At 40.9% G+C, this 19873-nt stretch overlaps 1 protein-coding gene across 2 annotated transcripts in view; it reads left to right on the top strand.

The window, feature by feature from the left end:
- The window catches only part of DGKI (diacylglycerol kinase iota), a 218631-nt gene that overhangs the window by 165986 nt on the left and 32772 nt on the right, over positions 1-19873 (top strand). For both annotated transcript variants that reach the window (XM_074144629.1, XM_074144628.1), the window contains 4 exons: positions 3560-3629; positions 5145-5185; positions 6775-6902; positions 7474-7599. In XM_074144629.1, coding sequence (XP_074000730.1) covers positions 3560-3629; positions 5145-5185; positions 6775-6902; positions 7474-7599 — 365 coding nt within the window. The remainder of the gene's footprint in view (positions 1-3559; positions 3630-5144; positions 5186-6774; positions 6903-7473; positions 7600-19873) is intronic.

Raw genomic sequence — 19873 nt, 5'->3', positions numbered from 1 at the left:
GTCAGCAGAAACATCAGCAAGCCCAGGTGCAAATAAGAAAAATGAAGCTAGTGTTGTTTTTCATTCTGTTTTGTTTCTCTAATGAGATTAATACTCATAAAATATCATTCTTATGGGTCTGAGACTTCCTAAGCTAGTTCTGCAGTTGAACTGTAATGAAGTCTTGGAAAGAACATATGACAATATGCAATCTGTGACTTGAATTTACATTTAACAGCATTATCCCTATCTTCATTTTCCCAGCATTATGTACTCTGCCAGGTCTATGAATTTTTACTCATGCCTCCTCTTTGTATCATCTACCATTTTAGTATACACTGTTAACTTTGGATGTTTTCTTCCTTTTGTGCTTTGTATCCCACCTTTCCACAAATAGTGGGCTAAATATTAAGATACATAAAGTTTTGTACATGTAGATACGTAGGCTTTAGCAAACCTAGCAGATTCGTAAAGCTCTTGACTCTCCCATATGCACCTCAGTTGGATACAAGCAAACCTAAGCATCCCACAACTCCATAAGCCCATATTGGAGAAAGACATAGGTGTGTTCTAAATCTGATGCTTAAACCACCGAGATATGTCATTTGGTCCCCATGGGCAGACATAGTTCACTTTATGGAATGTTATGCTGTCATTATTTTCATCTCTCCCGTTATGCACAGAGGTTGGGGACAAAAACCTGTACATGAGAGAAAGGTTTATGGGATCAAGTAAAACCTGTGAGTCCGAATATGGGAGAGAATTTAGGCTGTTTTATTTTTGTCAGGCTGTCTATAGATGCAGGTATCATGCATCAGAATATATATATGTATATATATTTTTTTTTAGTCTAGCAAGGTCTGTAAGTCTAGCAAGGTCTGTAAGTTGCTGCAGTAACATTTGAGACAAGATCTGTTACCAGGACTATAGCCAAACTCTAGCGTACTGAGGAAACAACAGATAAGTTGTCTGGAGCCGTCTTTGCTTTTCTGTCCTGGATAACCAGAGATGAAAGGCTATAATAGATGGTTCCAGTCAATCCCAGAGACAGAAGCTAATAAAACAAATCTTGCAAAAGCTGTCATGATACCAAATGAAATTAATAACATTTTATAGCAGCATCATGCCAGGCACTGATACGCATTCACCTGGCTGAGAAACGAGTGTCCATCAAAACGCAAAACGCTAATCATAATCACAGCTGCTTGAAAACAACACATAGTGCATGCAGGCACCCTGCTAACCAAGAAGCTGGAGAAGCCAAGAGCTTGTGCATATCTGTACAATATCAGCTTGACCTCATTTTTTTTTCTCAGGTGGCTGAAAAAGTGTCAGATACCTTTATGTAAATCAGAGCCATGTCTGCCCCTTAACTTATGGGGGCATTATTTGCTCTGTAATCAGTTTGGAAATTTTTTTACCTAGTCAGACTGAAATGACAACTTCTTTCAGCATTCTTTGAAGTTTTCCTGAGGTTGAAGAAAGCAGACTGCTTCTTCCCCGCGATCTTACTGACACATGTCTGGGCAGCCTGGGGAATTGAACTGATGAAACTCCAATTTTTCTGTCACTATATATTTTTTTTTCTTAACTTTTTCTCACATGTGGCTACTCAGATAAGAAGTATTTTAGAAATATGTCAGATTTGCAAAACAGTAAGATAAATTGCTGAGAAACATCTATTACTTCTAAGTTTTCTTAATGATCTAAACACTGGTCACTAAAAACAGAGGAAAATAGATAGGAAACTGTGAACATTTGAGAATCTGTATGAATGTTCCAGATGTGTTGGATGTGTTTGATACACCATAAACTTTTATTTTAACTCTGTGTTGGTGTTTCTGCACTCTCTCTTCTTGTATACAAAGCAGCCTCACTTTCCTCCTTCAAACCCGGTGCATGGTGCCAGCTGCCTGAGGGAATGGTGGGTTTTGTGTCACTTGGAGTCTCTCACTTAGGCTGCGTGCCTTTCTAAAAAGTCTGCTGTAGTTCAGGCTGGAGTGGTGGATTTCTGTGTTATACTATGCGTTAAGCATTCATAGCTCTGTTGTCCCTTCTGGCTGAAAACCTGTGATTGTTTGAAATCTGTTTTTGGAATTCTCGTTTTCAGCCAGCCTTTACTTTCTGGTGTTGGACCTTCGAACAACTACTCACCTGATATAGATGTACAATTCCCAATATGAAAATCATTTTTCCTGCATCCTGCTCTCAGGAAAGGTGCTAGGCTCCTGTGTGATATTCTGAGAAGTCCCAGTGAGCTATCCTTGTATCCTGGTCTGTTTTCACAAATCTATGCCCATTTTATGAACATATGCACATATACATTATCCACATTCTGTGCTTTCCATGCACAGCGATACTTTTCTCAAAGATACTTTCCCTTCCCATTGCTTCTACTTTTCTTGCTTTGTGATTTGGTATACCATTCTGTAGTCTCTTGCTGAAGGAGGAGTAAAGTTTAATCTTGAGCCTGAATTTACATCATTTGCAGATGTGCTAATTTTACTGCTTAGGATGTAAATAAGGATAGAATCTGGCTCTATACAAATTTTGTAAGTGTGTGCTCGAGATCCATGCTGTTGTGTCTTGCCCTGTGTAAAACTATTTGTGTTTAATCATGTTCCAGTGGCTTTAGGAAGTTGGCAGGCCATCCACTGGCAGCATGGAGCAAAGCCATGACCACCCTCTGCTTTCTGTGATCCCTTTTGCCTCTCCAGCTCAGTGAGAGCTGAAAAAGCAAGAGGCAGCATGGAGCAAAGCCATGACCACCCTCTGCTTTCTGAGATCCCTTTTGCCTCTCCAGCTCAGTGAGAGCTGAAAAAGCAAGAGGCAGCCTGTTTCACCCCTTGGTTAGTACAGGTCAGGAAGAAGGCCTTAATTCCTCCTCACTCGTTTGGTTTGGTTCTAAAATAATGTCCATTGGCTCCCAGGGAGCCCATCTTTTTAGACAGGATGGGAAGATGTTGATGTAGGATGTCTGTTAGCTTGCCCAGTGCTGGTGGTTCCCAGGTCTGTGCTCTCTGTGTTCTGGGTGCTGAGAATAACACTTCTTTTCCCCTGATGTGCATTTGGGACACACTAGGAACAGGTGAAGTGGGCAATTACTTTGAGTGGTGGATCAGTACAGGTGGGAAAGAGTGTAAAAATACTGAACTAGAATAAAGGAAAGTGACAGGCACACAAGAAACAAATATAATAATTGGAGTTCATGTCTATTGTGTACTGATACTGATGTGTGTCTTTTTGATCTCTTTCACCTCTCCCTGTTCCTGTGTCCCCACAAATAAAGGGGGCTGTAGGCAGCTGAGAAAGCTGTTTTTGATGCAAAGCTTTTTGGTATTGCTGAGCTGAAGGGAAGACGATTGCTGAGGCTGAAGCTAACCGTGTCAGTTTACTCTCTTCTATATCACAGGCAAACCCTGATGTCAGTGAGGACCAAATCCAGTGGGTTTGGGCTACGTAGGTTTTGCCCATCATGCAATGTCAGTAGAGCAAAATGGAAACAAGCAGAGACTAGAAAATAGTCCTTTTTAGAGAAAAAATTTATTATTTTTTAATGTCATTTCCCTGCTCTATCCAGGACCAAGAAAGCTCTTTCCCCAGAGTACTTTCTGTTCAGAGGCTCTCTCCTAGATGGTGCTTCCTAGATGGTAAGTGCATCTCCCCTCTCTTGTGCCTAGCATGCTGCTTGCTTCTGGTGTGCATGTGAAGGATTAGTGCATCTGAGAGTATTACTATGGAGGGGTAACTGTTCCTTCTTGTTACACTGAGCAGGTTAAAAAGGAGCTGAGTACCCCACTTTCCCCTCCAAAAAAAATGAAACGGGCCCTTCATCTATCAATCAAAATGCCTGCTGTAGTTTTGTCACCCCAAGGAGGCATGTTCTTCGAAGGGTGGTTAGAGGTTTGGTTTATTTAGTGTCTTTGCTGTGATAAGCAGCACTTACTGCATGGCAGTGCCTGGAGTCAAGAGTGCAGCCGGTTGTGGAAACACACTGCTGCTGGCAAGGCTGCGTTCTTTGCCCTGGCTTCTCTTAAGTACTGTAGTGTTTAGGTGATAGAAAAGTGCCTCCCTTTTCCTGTAAGACTCCTGCATTTCATGTGACTCCCTGGAGAGCTGCACTTGTATTTGACCCAGACTTTGTCAAAGCAGACGGCTTATCTGGGTTTTTCATCAGGCTCCAGAGCACTGGAATTAGCAGCTTAGATGGATGGCATCTGCTCTTGCAAAATCTTCAGCATGTGGGGACTGAATTTTTTATTGTACCAAACAAAAACAATTTCTCCTTGACAGTTTCTAATCACTCTTCCTCATCTCTCATGAGGGAAACTGATAAAAAACATATCGAGTATCTGCTTGGGTTTTGGAGAAAGTTTGGAGAAACTTTGGAGAAAGTTTTTTGAGTGGGTAGATGCATTCAGTTTTTGTCCCTTGCCGTGCCAAAACCTATAATGCTATGTACTGTGCTCTTGTGTCAAAACTCCAAAATGAACGAATCTGATTTCACTGGCCAAACTAAATGCGAAGCAGAAACAACAAAAATTCCATCCAATGAAGCACATCGTAGGTGATGAAATACTTCTGGGTTTGGTGATATAAATTGTTTGGCAGTGACATGATTTATATTAGGTGCTTTATTTAGTGAATCTCCCTTATTTTCATGTGTTTTTCATGAGTAGCATAAATTTTCCTTGAATGTATTGGTAATTCAGGCTGAATATCTGTGGCTATGCATTTGATTTACAAAGAGCTCCCAAGCATGTTATTGTTCTTTAGATTCAGTATTTGAATTAATCCTATTAGACCCATCAATTTCATGATATGCTTGCTATACTCTCATCAGAAGAATGCAGCTTTTTGTGTCACGTTTTTAATGTAATCAGTACTTCTTATAATATATTTTATATATTTTAAAATATTTATTTCCTGTTAATAATTTCAGTGAATATTGTTTTTTTTAAGTCTCACCTTTAAATTCACTATTTAGTGGTATAGGAATATGGGCATAATGAATGAATGAGATTATGTTCCTGTGAAAGAGTTGTGACTTCACTGACACAGAGGTTATCTTAGGTGGTGGTGATTTTAGTTCAGCCCATATTGTTCATGCAGCTCTGCTCAGACCATTTTCTTCACTGTGGCTCTGTTTTTTCTCTGTCTTGCAGCAACTTCTGCTGATCGTTTTTACCGCATTGACAGATCTCAGGTAAATCTTTATTCGGTTACCATTTCTATAGATTTTTTTTTTTTTTTTTTTAAAGCTATGTCAAGTGCAGCTTCAAATAAATTATCTGCCATTCCTCCTGTGTATTATAAAATGGTACTGATGTCTCATGAAAAGTAGAGAAAAAATTTCAGGCCATTTTTTAGTTGATGTAATACACATCGTTTCACTGAAGTTTTATATCTGCTGACCATCTGCCCTTCTGTTTACTACCAATCTGATGTACAGATCAGAATTTTCTACATTTGTCATCCTTATCAAGTCTTACTAAGGGCATTTGTGTGACACTAGAATACTTGAGTTTATTTTTTCACTGATGCTTTTAGTCACCAGAGGTCCTGATCCTGTGTGTGTGACGTAGAATAACTATGGAAATTAAGGTGATGTTATGAGTTGAGAATTATGACCAGAACTGTATCAAATATTCCTGAGAAACCCCAAAACAAAGTGTAGCTCCGTTGGATTCAAACCTGTGGTATAGATTTGACAATCTGAATATATTTTCTAAAAGACACTTTGAAAATTTTTCAGAGCTTTTGATATTTCTGATTTGTAGCCAGAACAGGCCAATTAGTGGCTTAGCATTAAGTGCAAACTGTTGATTTCACACAGTGGTCATTTGTATCTGGTCCCGCTGAGGACTGCATAAGCTGTTTCTGAATCACAGGAACATATGACTGTTTCCTAGCAAAAGCAGTTGGTGGTTTGATTCAGGAAGAAGGACCTGTGGCTTTAGTCCAGAGTTGCCAGGTTCAGTGTTTGCATGTAGCCACCATGGGTGGTCTTTGCACATTGTCATATAAATGCTCTGATGGAGTTGTACTTTAACATTCCTAAAGCAAGCGTGAAGAAGATGCTGCTACAGGTTAAATGGGACAATGTGACTCTGGCTTATTCTGCATTTCTTTAATACATGACCCTGTACAAATGGTCATCTTTCCCTCCTGCTCCTTTGCCCTCTGTCTCTGTGGGGAAAAGATCAATACTGTATGATCGTCCCAGCCCACGAAGTGTGGGCAGTTTCCTGCCCATTTGCCTGCGTAGACCAGCCTAGTCACACCTGGTGGTTTTTGAAGGACAATGAGCCTTCTGTGTCAATAGTCAAAAAGAGGGACTGAGAGAGATTTGGTAACGGAGAGGCTGTACAAGCGATGGAGGTCTGGGAGAGTATCCCCAAACAATAGAAATTCTGTTAGCCATCAGCGGAGAGGGCAGACTTTGTGTGTCGGTCCTCATTTTGAAATGCAGACCTCGGCTTTGTAGGTAGACCTCCAGTTTTCAGCTGAATGACAGAGAGTCGCTGTTGTAGCAGCCTTCTAAGCATTGCTGTGAGTGTGAAGTTTACTGGTTGGGAATCTTGTCTGGCTTGAAATTGATGAAGTGTTTATTGGTGACTTCAGTGGCATTGGTTTCAGTGTGTCTATGTGTGTTCATTCACTTAAATGAATACTGGGAGTCCCATGAATGTTCTTTAGAGACCATGATGTGCCCCCAGCTTTCCTATAGCCAGCTGGGTGCCCAGAGACACCAGTGATGCTGCAAGTTATTCATTCCTTGTATCACTCCAACAGGAACATTTGCACTTTGTGACGGAAATTTCGCAGGACGAGATTTTTATTCTGGACCCAGAGCTGGTAATGTCACAGCAGGTGGGGACGCCACCCGGAATGCCTGATCTGGTAGTGGAGCAGGCCTCTGGGTGAGTGGTGCTAGGATCTGGCCTTCAGCAGTCGTATTGGAGTTGGACATCCCTTTTCTGGTCCCCTTTTCTGAAGGGTTGGGAAATGTGAGAGGGCAGATCTTAGGTGGGGAGCTGGGGACAGGATCAGATGCAGCCATGGTAATGACAAGAGGATGGTGAAATAACATCTACTCCATCAGGCATCCTGGAATACACAGCTGGACTAATGGACTTTAAACTTTTCAACCTTCTCAGACTGTCTGAGTCTATTTGTCCTGCCATAAATCTGTATTGATCAAGTTACAAACCCCTTGTCTGCATGGTCAGGGCTCTTATACAAGGCTCTGGAGTCCTCTGTGCCTAAGAATGATGATGAAGTGTCTCTGTTTCTTCTCAGCCCCTGGGCAGACCAAAAATACTCCTATTCCTCTATAGGAACAGTCTCATACTCATAGCGAATTAAGCTATTTTAGCTTGCTATGGGCAGAAAAAGTACTGGGAACCAATAAGTGTAAGAGAGCTTCAAAGTGGAGCATGTGAGGTAATTTCTGAAGGCTGAATGCCTTTCTCTTCCTTCTTCCCTCCCTAGAATATCAGATCGGTGGAACCCTGCGGTTCGAAAGAGGATGCTGAGCGACAGTGGCCTCGGCAAGATTTCCCCACGCTACGAGGTACCTGACAAACAAAAGGACGCCAGCCAGACACATATGCTGCAGTAAGAGCCCTCTGCATTTCTCTGCTTGATGATGCACTGTCACCATCACCACAAGCAACTCCTAGTGACTCCTTTAAGCTTAATGAATTGTGCTGACATGTTGAAATTACAGAAATCCTTTTGCTTCTTCTCATTTGCTCCTCTCTTCTGTTTCTTCCTCCTTCTCCATTATTATATGTTCTTGCCTTTGTTTTTTCTCTGTGGCACCCTGCACTATTCATAAATCTAGATCCAAGTTTCCCAAAGTAAATGCATTATTTTGGATACCTGAACTTCCAGCTAAGGGAGCCTTCATGGCAATTGGTTATGAGAAAGACTGAAGCACTCACCCTTAAGGTTATCTCTGATGCAATGTGACAAAGAAGAAACCTCTGCAATTGCTGCTTACTTTCAAAGATGTAGGACAAGGTTTTCATATCATCTTGAACCAGAGATACTGTTGTTGGTGTAGGATGACTAAACAGTGGATTTGTTGCTGATAATTCCCTCATGAAAGAGATTTCTACCACTGCAATCCTGTTTGCTGTGTTCAGATTTGTGTAAGAGTGTCTCTTATTCTTCTTGCCTGTTTTAGAAGTAGTTCTCAGCTTTTTGGTCCTTTCACGCTAGATTTTCAAAACCAGCAGTAGATTAGTAATTGCTACCGAGGTTTAGATGGGGGAGGCACCTGTCTGAACTCTGTTGCTGACTTTGAAAAATTCTAGTGTTTTGGGGTTGTTTTTTCCCCCCAAGCACATGTGATTCTGTGTGTACATCACTTCTTTTTGTTTCTAGTTATACTGTATCTGTATCCCTATGGACGTGTTTTAAAACTTAGTATAGAAAAGTTAGAAATAGTGACCATGTTGTCCTTGTTTCACTTTGTCTTTCTGCCTTGGATGTGTGTGGAACAGGGCTGCAAGGTGCCTGATAAGTTCAGCTTCAGGGCAGTGTTGGATGAGAGGCTGCCAGGACAGATGCGGTGTGCATGGGAGTCTGCATAGCCATGTGGCTACAAACTGGAAACTTTCCAGCAAACTGGACACTGATGACATGAGAAGGAGATGTTTTGGTAAGAAAGGGTGATCTGGGTAGCACTGCCAGGAAACACTCACCTGTTTTTCTCCCATTACCCTGAGGGATTCTGGATTGATTCTTGGTTTTGTGCTGCCTGCACATAGGATGGTGGATTGCGATGCAGTTTTCCACAGACTGGAATGGCAGGGCCTGAAATTTGGGGCTTGTGAAGCCGGAAGAAAAATGATGCTTAGACACTTTTAGGCAGTGCGGAGAGATGGTGTCAACATGTGGACTAACTTCTAATTGATAAGAGGAATGATTTTACTTACATCAGCATGATTGGAAATGTTTGCTTAGCTGGAACAATTATGTTTGTCTGGTAGATTTATTAATTACAAGCAAAGTGAGTAGCACTGCCTGGAGTAAAGTGTACTTGTCACTACCTACTATGAGGAACTGTTTCCTTTAGAGCTTCTCTAAACTTTAATCATTTTGGCTGAAATTTTTCACGCTAAGACTCAGTCTTTGATTGATTCTTTCTCTTTTGCTTTTAGTTAAAACTTTTTTGTTAAAGTCAGTTGTTTCTGAAGACAAGATCTGTGAGAGATGGGTTGCTTTAAATTACCTTCTTTAAAATAAATAAATCCAGCAGTTGTTCCCTGAGGCATTTTAGTCCTGGCAGTGGAATGAACTCATTGGAATGAAGCTTTGGAGGGTTGGCATTCGATAAAATATCACTGTAATATGGAGGAGATGCCTTTTTCTGTCTGGAGAAAAGCACCCCTAAGTTTGCCTTAGAGATCAGGTTGTTCATGCATGTTGGAGACACCTCAGATTCAAGAACTTTGCTTTCAAAAGTTTCTGTCTGCGCATGCTCACAGAGGAGTTATGCTCCTCTTGACTTAATCCTGGTTGCAGGCCTGCCCTGGGCTGAAGGAAGAGGAGGCTGCGCTGCTCACCAGTTCATCTCCAGTAGCAAGGAGAAAAGGGAGAAGCAGTCATGGTCACATGGTGATAGGTCAGAAAAGGAGTATGGAGGAACAAGGAAAAGAAGTTGCAAGAACCAAAGGAGTAAAAGAAAAAAGGGAGTGTTCTCAGGAACTTGGGGAGCAGGGTTAGGGCATGGGAGCTGGCAAATATGAGCACAGGGGACATAGAGATGTCTGGGAAATCAGAATGAAACAACGAAAGGGAGGAGGGCATAGGGTGCAGATAAGTCAGAGGCACGTCAGACAGGTTAGGTGCATGGGGAAAGGGCCTGCGGCTGTTTGTCCTCAGAATCTGGAGTTCTGGGCTGATGCAAATTATTCATATTATTAGTGGGCAAGCTCTGAAGTATGTTTAGACACTGCCTCATTTGCTGCCAAGCTGGAAGGTGTAGAGTAAATGAGGCAGGGGGTTGCAGTGGAGAAAGCAAGGTATTATTACAGTTAAGGCAGTTGAATGCTGCTCTGGAGGACTGGCTTCTCCCCTCAATTTCCCTGACAGAATTTCTGAATGACGCAGATTTACAACAAACTTTTCATGAAATGCCAGTAACAACAGGCTCCTCATTCTATGCATGTCCACTGTGAAGTAGGATGGGTTCCTGGGAGGCCATTACAAGGAGACTCTGAAAGAGAGTGAAGGGCTGCAAATTGAGAAATAGGCTTTCTGCGTGCCTCAGGTTGTATTACAAAAATTAATAAAAACTTTGTGCCTGCCTTCCTTCTGATTCTCATTTGCTCAGCTGCAGAATACAGATAATATTGCAACCTCACCTGAGAGGAGCACAGTGAGGGTAAATTTCATGGTCACAAAAAACTTGGATACTATGGAGAGACTCTGTCAGAGATGCTTAGGAGAAAATTAATCATTTTATATTCTGTACACAGTTTTTGGTAGTATGGAATGAATAAATCTTAAGGCTGTGCACTACATATACAAAATACAAAAGAATATCAAGCAGATCTCTATTTAAACACTGGGGCAAGAGTCCAGCAGAAGAAAGTAGCAGGTAGCAATGTGGTTAAAGGTTGTCAAAATGCTTGAGTGCAACAGGGCTGGAGTATGATGATCAGATGATATGAGCTCTGGCATTTCCAAGCTTCTGGGTACTTGACTTTGCAACCTAAAAATCTTCCTAACCTAGCAATTTAAAGAAAAGAGACTATTATATTTTGGCAGCTGAAGTGACTTACAGGTTCTTTACAGAGGTTTGTCCCTTCAGAAATTATTTTTCAAATAAAACTTGCAGAAAGGATTTTAGCAAAATTCCCCAAAAGGAATATGGCAAAGCATAGAGAGGCAGTTCCTCCTGTACATGGAGTTCTCGTGGATCTTTTAAGAGTCATCAGTGTCCAGTGTTTTACATCTAGTCCAAAATACTGTACAGCATTTGCAGCTCAAAGCGCAATATTCTACAGCCTGTGACTAGGGCAAGTGACAGGGCACTTGCTGTGAAAGTGTTATTAGTTGACCCACTGGGGCTGTTTTCTCAGTAGTCACTTTTCTCTAAAACAGGGGTTGAGAGTGACCCTCCTCAGATGTTAGGAACAGATTAGATGACAGCTGGTCATAGTATGGCTGCAGGTTGCTTAGAGTTTCCCTGGCATAGCTAGATATACTTATAAGTCTCTGTGTGTGTATACATATGCATATAACACACACATATACGTATAACGTCTTTAAGATGAAGTAATTATTTGTGAGAAGTGAGGAGTGTAGCTAAAATAGAGAGATCCCTTAAATTACTTCAGCCAATGAAAGTAGAGAAGAGAATATGTGATCTAAAAATAATGATGATGTTTGGTGTTGCTTTTGATCACAAGCTGTTGGGGTGAAGAATAATTTGACCAAAATGATTTTGAGGCAGGGGTCTTTCTGAGAGAAAATTATTTATGCTTTTATTTTTAATTAAGTGACCATCATGTTAGTTAACTTTCAGATGGCTTTTGATTAATCGTATTTCATGTTTTGCTCCCTTTCTGACGGCTCTTTGATGTGTGACTGATGTGTGGACTGGGCAGGACATGAAACAGCATCTTGATGCAGTAACCAGGAGCTGGGGCAGATCGTAGCTTAATAGGAACATCAAATTAGTGTGAAAGGCACATACAAAAAACAAGGGGCAGACAATTATTAGAACTACTGGTGCTTGATCTTGAAAAAAGCTAAGTATTCTGGGCTGACTTCACTGAAACATGTAATTGGACTCTTCCTTTGAACATGAATGTGTCCGTCATCCTGATTTATCCTATGATCAAACAGCACAGAGATGGGGTTGACCATTCCCTCACAGCCTGCTGCAAGCATTCATTGTTGGCCATATATTTCTCTTCCTGGCTATGTGTTTGTTACCCTGTTATGTGATGAGAGCTGGAAAATAAAATAAAACGAAAACCACAACAGCCTACGGAAATTAAAAGGTGACTATACCTTGGTAGAGGTTTAATCTACGTCTTTTAATTGAAGTCATTAATTTTCCCATTGTTTGGGGTAGTAACAACCACTCTTCCAGCATCTGTCCAGCTGTGGATGGCAATGTGTTTCCAAAGCTGCTAGATGTATTGCCTGAATTGTGTGCATGGCTTGTGAAGGGTGGGCGAAGGTTGGCCGGAATGCCATCTGGTCCTGTCAGGGAGAGGAAGACAAAATGCCTGTGGGGGCTGGAACGTGGCTGCAGCCCTTTGCACTAAATGGACATTAATTAGCTAGTAATACCACCCAGGCACTGCTGTATGAGGCAATAATAACCTAGTTCCTGAGAGGGAAGAAGAAAAAGGCTGAATGCCAACTGTTTTAACTCAGCCACAAGAATCAGATCATTGCCCAGGAAGTCAGTGTGACAGTACAGATGTTACCAGGTGGTTTGGATTTTATTTTTAAACACAAATCTTTGTGCAGTACAAGGTGAGAACAGCATCAGGGATGCAAGTTTGCAAGTAGAAAGGAGGAGGAATGCTCATCTGGTGAAAGTTAGGAAAATATAATGAGGTCACTCAGGATTTGAACATGGTAGGCAAGAGCTCCCTAGTGATAGTGACCCTTTAAAATTTCGAAGGTTGGTGAAAACTTGAAAAATTCAAGTGTTTCCCCCAAACTTGTGCATTGGAAAACTCAGCATCAGCTCTTAAATGGGCAGAGTAGTCTGCCCTGGTGTTTCGATAGCAAAATCTGAATTAGTTTTCTGGTTCAGATTTAGTTCAAGCTACATTTATTAAGATTAAGCTACAAGAGTGAAGTGAGTATGTTTTAACCAGCTATTTGCACACCTGTACAAATTACTTTCCATTGTTTAAAATCCCAAATGAGGCTCCACAAATACTGATTGCTTTCAAACAAATCCTATTTGAGTGAAGCCATAAATCACCATCTCACCTTCACTGTACACTCTTGTGTAGTCCTTAGAATTAAAGCAAAAGAAAATGCACCATATGTTTATGCTTAACTCTCCCTTTTCTTTCTCTTCTGTTGTCTTAGATGCTTTTACAAATAGCTTGTAGGGCACCACTCTTAATATGTTAACATGGAGCATGAGAAAGGTTTGGCTAAAGCAATTCTCCACCTCTTGCTAGGAAAGTGAAATTAAAAAGGAGGAGGAAGTGAAATTAAAAAGGAAAGACAAGAACTCAAAGAAGAGGAAAAGTAATGTAAAGAGAACTGAGAATGGTTCAAGGAAAGATAAACATGAGCTAAATAGGGAAAGTACTTTGAAGAAAGCAAATAAAATAAAACAGAATATAAGAATATAGCAAATGGATAAGAAATTGTTTTGAGGGAAATCAAGTTTCCTGAGTAAGACTGAGTGGGAAAAAGCGATGTCATCTCAGTGTGGGGTCTGGTCCTGTATTTTGAAAGCTCTCACTATTGTCAGTGTGATGCAACCACAATACTTAAAATCTTGTGCATGTTCCAGATGGAAGCTACAATTTATCTACCATTAGGAAATCTTTTCTTCAGTTGCTGCTGTAAATCTTCCCCTACCACCATTTCTGGAGACTTCCTTGACAAAAGAGGGCACCTGTTAATTTTTTTTTTTTTTTAACGGGAGTGTCCAGACGTGGTAAATAATGAATTTCATATACTTTTTGGTCCTGTTGTGAATATTAATTCTCTCTATATACTTCAAGATTTTAGCTGTTTTCATTGCTTTTTGAGATTTTTTTAGTGGGAAAAAAGGAATAATTATTGGTTTCCTTTGGAGTTCTACCTTGAAGATATGTGCCTGCGGTTCTGAAAAGATATGTTTCTGCCCTTTCTCATTCCCTTAAAAACTTACAATGTAACAATGAATATGTAGCAGAATTTTGGCATTGCTTGAATAATTTGTCTTGAAGCTTCCTTTCTTGCCGTCCATAAAAAAAATTCAGCCTGACAAACAATAGCAATGCTCTTTAAAATGGTGGAATTTGGCTGACAAAAAAGAGCATCTTTTCTCTGTGAGATGCCTATGTTTTTAAAGTCAAACCCTTCCAGAAATAGTTTGAATCTCTTATTTTCTCTGTGTAGTCAGTTCAGTACAAAGATACTCAAAACCAGGATGCTTATTTTTATTTTGTGGTACAATCATTGAATATAAGAACAATCTGGAGACTGTAGCACTGCAGACAGAAATACATCCCAGTGAAATTCATACTCTTTCCAGATTGACAGCAAAGAAAAATCTTGTTTAGTGCCCTGTGCTGCTTTACAGCCTGTGGGATTTCAAAAGTCCTTTTTTAAGGACAGCTACTGCTGCTGCTATCTGTTACTATCTGGAAGCTAATTTAAGTGTCCAGCTCTTATAATTTTTCTAGAAGTTTTCTTTTTCCTTCTGGAGTTGTTTATACAGCAACCTCAAATCCAGCTGTAGACACAGAATATATAAGAATTTGTCAAATGATTTGTCATGAAACTGGAAATGAGATTTTTTTACCTGGACAACGTTAATTCACAAGTTAGTTTTGAGCCTCTCCCACATTGGCACTTAATCTATGTCCGCTTTCCCCAAGCAGTGTCTCTAATTCTAGTGATGTTCATCCCTGTCATAGCCAGGAGAAGGGACTCCTGGACATGTCTGATTAGTAGATACACCTTGACCCAACTGCATGTAACTTTCATGTATCCTGAGTGTACCCTGTACAGACTGTGTAGGGGAAGTAAACACAAGAACAGACGTTCTCAACTCAGGATTCAAGAGGCTTTGTGTCACTTCAGCGATGTTGGTACCATCTCAGGGATGGTTCTGGACATGGGAAGATCCTGGCATTTTCCTCTGATGTCTGAAGATATGGAAGCAGGACTAAGGAAAGTGTTACCACATACAGTCCATGCTACGTCAGAGGAGAAGCCATGGCTCTACAGTGATTGCATCCACCAGCCCTGAGGGATCTTTCCAAACAGCGAGAATCAGATAGTTCTGGAAACTGTTTAATATGAACTTTCAGCAACTTCTGTTGTTGGTTTTAAGTGATTGAATACATGGAAAACCTTATTTAATCATCTCTTCCCCTGTTAATTAGTAGAATTTTTATGTCACTACTGCCAAAGTCTGGCCTTCTCTACAGAGAACTGGGGTGTAGAAAAATCATGGGTTTTACTTCTTAAAATTTCTGCAACAGTCAGTAGTATTTCCTACTCATACATACTTTTGGCAATCCCTTTCCCAGTAATACTGAGCTTTAAGGCATCGTCTTTTGCTTCTGCTCTTGTTAACTGTAATTGGAAAAAGAAGAAATCAGAATTTGGTTTAGATTTGCATGTGTATGGCCTTATTTGTGTATGTGAGTGCAATGCAAATAGTGTTTGTTTTCTTCCATAATTAAGTCTCCAGCCTTTGCGGCTGAGGTGCTGAATTGCTAAGGGGTTTTAACAACAGTAGGCACATCTGATGAGGTGGGTTTGTGTTTCTGCCCCTTCAATATGTGGCAGAAATAGAGTACATCCTGTACTGCATCCTGTAAGATGTTTTTGGTTTTTTTTTCTCATCAGTACTTATTACCAAGTAATTTTGTTATTCAGAATGTAGCTCCCTGGAGTGAATTGGGTGGGATTTTAGCTTCCTCTTTTCCCACCCACCTGCCCCTGAGCCCTCAAAAGGAGGGCTCTTAATGATTTCTGGAGCATCTCAACACCTGATGCACAGCTGAGGAAATTCACCCTGCTGACAAATTATTTTGGCAGACAGTGACATGCAAAACACTCCCCCACACCATGAGACTACAAATTGGCTTCTTTAGAGATCTTGCTTCTTGACTGGCATCCCGCTTTCCAAAAGGGAAATGCAAGCAGTCCAGCTCTCCTCTTCTCCTTGGGGTGATTTCAAGCAACAGAATACCCATGTGTTTGACAAAGGGACCTACCTACCTCGATGTTGAAAAAGTCAACTAACCCCCTAGCTTGAAAATGCTTTCCAAATCGTTCCATTAGGTAAGGGGATGAAAAAGAGTTTTCCAAGTGGAATGTAAGATTTTTTTTGTTGGAGTGTGTTTGAAGGATGAAACTGATGTTGACAGAATACAGATAGCTGAGTGCCTTGCTTTTCTTTAAGTTGTTTACCATAACAGCTGCTTTCCTCTCTCTGGCTGATACCCAAGGCAGAAGAAATAGTTCTTTATTTTTGTCTCTTCTTGCTACAACTCTTTCCTTTTTTTCCCCTTTACTTCCACCCTTACTTTCTTACTTTAGCCCCTGGATTGAGAAGCAGAATCTACACTGAGAAGTAAAGCAGCTCTGCAGCAACGAGGGCAGGGGAACATAGCAAGACAGTCCCTTCTTGTACCCTTGTTTTCCATTTGGCTGGGTAAAAGAAAATGACATTTGGTAATTTGATCTTTAGGGCCTACTGTTTTCCTGCAAGCATCAGGCATGTGGTAACTGCACCTGGTAGAGAGTGGAGCCGACGATGCCACTGTAGAATGTGAATATTCCTCTCTTTAGCTTTATGGAGTAGAAATAGCAGACCCACGGCACTCTGACATTAAAGGCACTGGAAGAGGACATAGCTGAGTTTATTAGTGTGATATAGGATGATTGACAGTCTGTATTCTTCTGGGCTCGCTTGAAGCACTGTTATAGGGTGAATATCCTCCAGCACAGCAGGCTTCCAGTGCAATAAAGGCTAAAAAAGAAGTGAAGCTTGTAGTTTTAGGTAATACATATGTCTGTATTTGTGTGTATTTGTTACTTATTTGTAAGAGTTGAAGTAAGACAGAAAAAAAACCCCATCCTGGTCCTAGTTTTCTGAGCATGGCACAGGCATAGCAAGCCTGTGTCCATGTGCTCTGTCCCTGCCATAAGGAGTTGCCATCTGCTCAGAGAGGAGGCTGGTTCTTAATGTGCTCTCACTTAGTACCAAGCTGTCTTATTAAAGCCAAAGCTAATAAGCTTCAGGGCACGGGTATGAAACATGGTCCTGTACATATGTAATGCACACATTGTGTCTAAGCTTTCACACTAGGACATCTCATAATATGCATTCAGACTGTATTTATTGATATTCATATTCTTAAGTTCTGGTTTAACAGACTTGCAAAGAGAATATAAATGTAGTTTGGTAAAATAACTGCTCTAGACTATCACACAGAAGTACTACTTTGCCTGAGTTGACAGTGTTAAACTCCAAAAAAGTCAAACCTTTGCTAACTTTCTGTCTTTCTTCAGACACCTCCATGTTTGGATTTCAACTGTGGCTGGAAACTGGAAAATGTCAAAATATCATGCAACAAAAAGCTAAAGGCAAAGCATAGGCCTATGAAAATAGGCCATCTTTTGAGGTTTGCAATTTAGTATTTCAGACCCACAAAGTTCAGAGTGTTTGGATAAGGCTGGGAGCAATATTTTGACATAAGCCTTCACTTAACTCCTTGAACAAAAACTGAGGTTGAGATTTTTCACTAGAGCTGCTTTAAAAATATATCGGTGAGCTGGTTTTGCTTGGTGGAGGGGTGAATGAAAGAGGTTTATTTCTTCTGAATAATGTTGCTTGAAACAGAAAACATTTGTGAACATGGGCTGCGTTTAGTGTGCTTTGGTTAGGGACAGATTCTCCGGTTCACCTGGGAACTGCTAAGGGAGAGTGTGCCTGTTCCCCAGGTTGTACGTCTTGACATGGCTGTTCTGCATGGAGCTGCGCTTGCACTTTCATGTCTAAGATGTGTGTCCTGGTCCCCTCAAATGGGGAGAAAAAAGTTGTCGTTGCTTGTCTGCTGCTCCTCTGTGCTGGGAAAGGAGCACTAAACCCCACAGCTCTGTCTTGGTAGCTGAGATTGAGCGATTGTTTAGCAGTTCTGGCACAGAGGTGTGTGCATGGGAGGGAAGTACATGAGGAGTGGGGCCGTAACCACATAGCCTTGCTGAGGTTCCTGGCAGTGTTGATGCCCATGGGCAAGCAGGGACAGATGGACCTGGCGAAATTACGCCAAGAGCTGAAATCAGAGCCAGAGGTGGCCTGGAGCCAGTGTAACCCTGACTCCTAAATTCTTGTTTCTGTGCCAGGTGTCTAAAAGTGCAGCACAAAACCACATCTGAAACTCCCATTTCAAGTTTTATTCTCGATTAATTACTCTATAGCAGGAGTATAAGGGTCTCAGCAATTCTGCTCTGCCTATGACCTGTGTATTAGGCACATTAACTGAGATGATTTTTTTTTTTTCTTTTTTTAAAGATGGCAAGCAAGTGAAGGTTGCTTAGTGCTTAGCACTTGTAAAAATCAGGCCACATATTTATGAGCATAATTGCAAGAATCTGTTTCAGAGGGATTCCTGTGTTTCAGTCTCTCTTCTCCCAAAACCACTGAAGGCTATTTATCAGGAGTCACTGTTTTGCTTTGTGGTAACAAACACACCACTTAGGATAGCTTCTAGATTGTTTAGAAACCCAAAGTGGCCTATGATTATTTGAGTGGTGTCTGGAGATACCGCTGATCTGAAGCACTGATACCACTGAAGCAGCTGATGTACTTCATCTCCATCTAGCCTGAGGGCCAAGTGGGGGATGTGACTTCTGAATCAGAGTATACCTGAGGTGCTTGCAGTGTGGCTGTCATGGCTTTGCAGTTACCAAAATAATTCCTTTCTACTGGGTTAAGTTGAAGTCATAGCAAAATGATCTCTGTTTTAATCTTTTTCCGGAAAAAGTAGAAGTACACAGATCCGTTGTTGAGGAAAGAGGTCAGATGATTTTTTACCCAATTGTACCTAACCACTGTTTTTACTTTTCATGTAGGTTCTTAAGGCAGTGTGTACACCCAGCCCCTTTAGTTCCTGTCCCAGGTCTTTTTAATAAAGAGCTGTTTCAAACAGCATCCAGTGCTTTGACATCCAGTCTGTTGTTCCACCAAAGTATTACACGGTGTGGCTAGATCTCGCTTTCTTTTACAGTTAGAGCCACATCAGCTACTGCCTTTCCTTTGCCTTTTGCCCCCCCCCCGATTCATCAAGAAATTGACAGGTAGGTCAGTGAAGATTTTGAAGATTTAATTCAAATCTGGAAATGAAAGAATAGTATTCCAAAGAAGCTTGGATCAGGCCCTTTTCAAAATATGTCACATTCCCCAGAGATACTTTGGTGTCATGTGGTGAAAAGAGAAAGAGAGGCCAAGTATTAAAAAAACGCCCAACAACACATGATCACCCTACAGTGATCCTGCTAGTCATTTGGAAACACCTTCTTCTTCAAGGAAACAACAAGGTAGCTTTCTTAGGTCATGTTTTGACTTGATTCCAAAGTAGAACTATCTTTTTCAAGATGAATGTGCTAGAAGATCTCTCTCTCTTCCTTTTTTTAAAATCAAAGTTAAGCATGCTTGGGTTTACATTTGATTTTGCAATAAAATCTTTTATTCCCTTGTTAAGCAGCAATTCCCAGGCAACTCCTCTGGGTGTCAGTACAACTTCAGGTATAGCTGCATTGTGGTGTTCCAAGCTTTCATTCAAAGCATTCTACAGTGGACAGAGAAATGGTAAGAGATAAAGAGTTAGACAGTAATGAGAAAAGATATGGAACAGCGTAAGGGACACAGACATGCCTGAGACACAGCAAGGATTACGTCTGAGCTGCCCTTGTTTTCCTAAGAAGCCCCAAGCTACATTCCTGTATGTTGGACTGCTTGTGAACAGCCTGAGGCATTATGTGCAGGTAGAGACTGACACTGCAGAAGGAAGTTATAGAGATGCTAGAAAAAGTACCGAACTTTGCTTTTAGTAGAATTAGAAAAAAATTTCTCCAGATTGTTGTTACAGATTAACGGGACATGTCCGAATGGATTTCTGCAAAGTAATAAATAACTTGAATGGAATTTTTTAGATTGAAGGAG

This window comes from Numenius arquata, chromosome 2 (assembly GCF_964106895.1).
Source record: "Numenius arquata chromosome 2, bNumArq3.hap1.1, whole genome shotgun sequence".
Taxonomy (NCBI): Eukaryota; Metazoa; Chordata; class Aves; order Charadriiformes; family Scolopacidae; genus Numenius; species Numenius arquata.
This window is presented reverse-complemented; position numbering and strand designations above follow the sequence as displayed.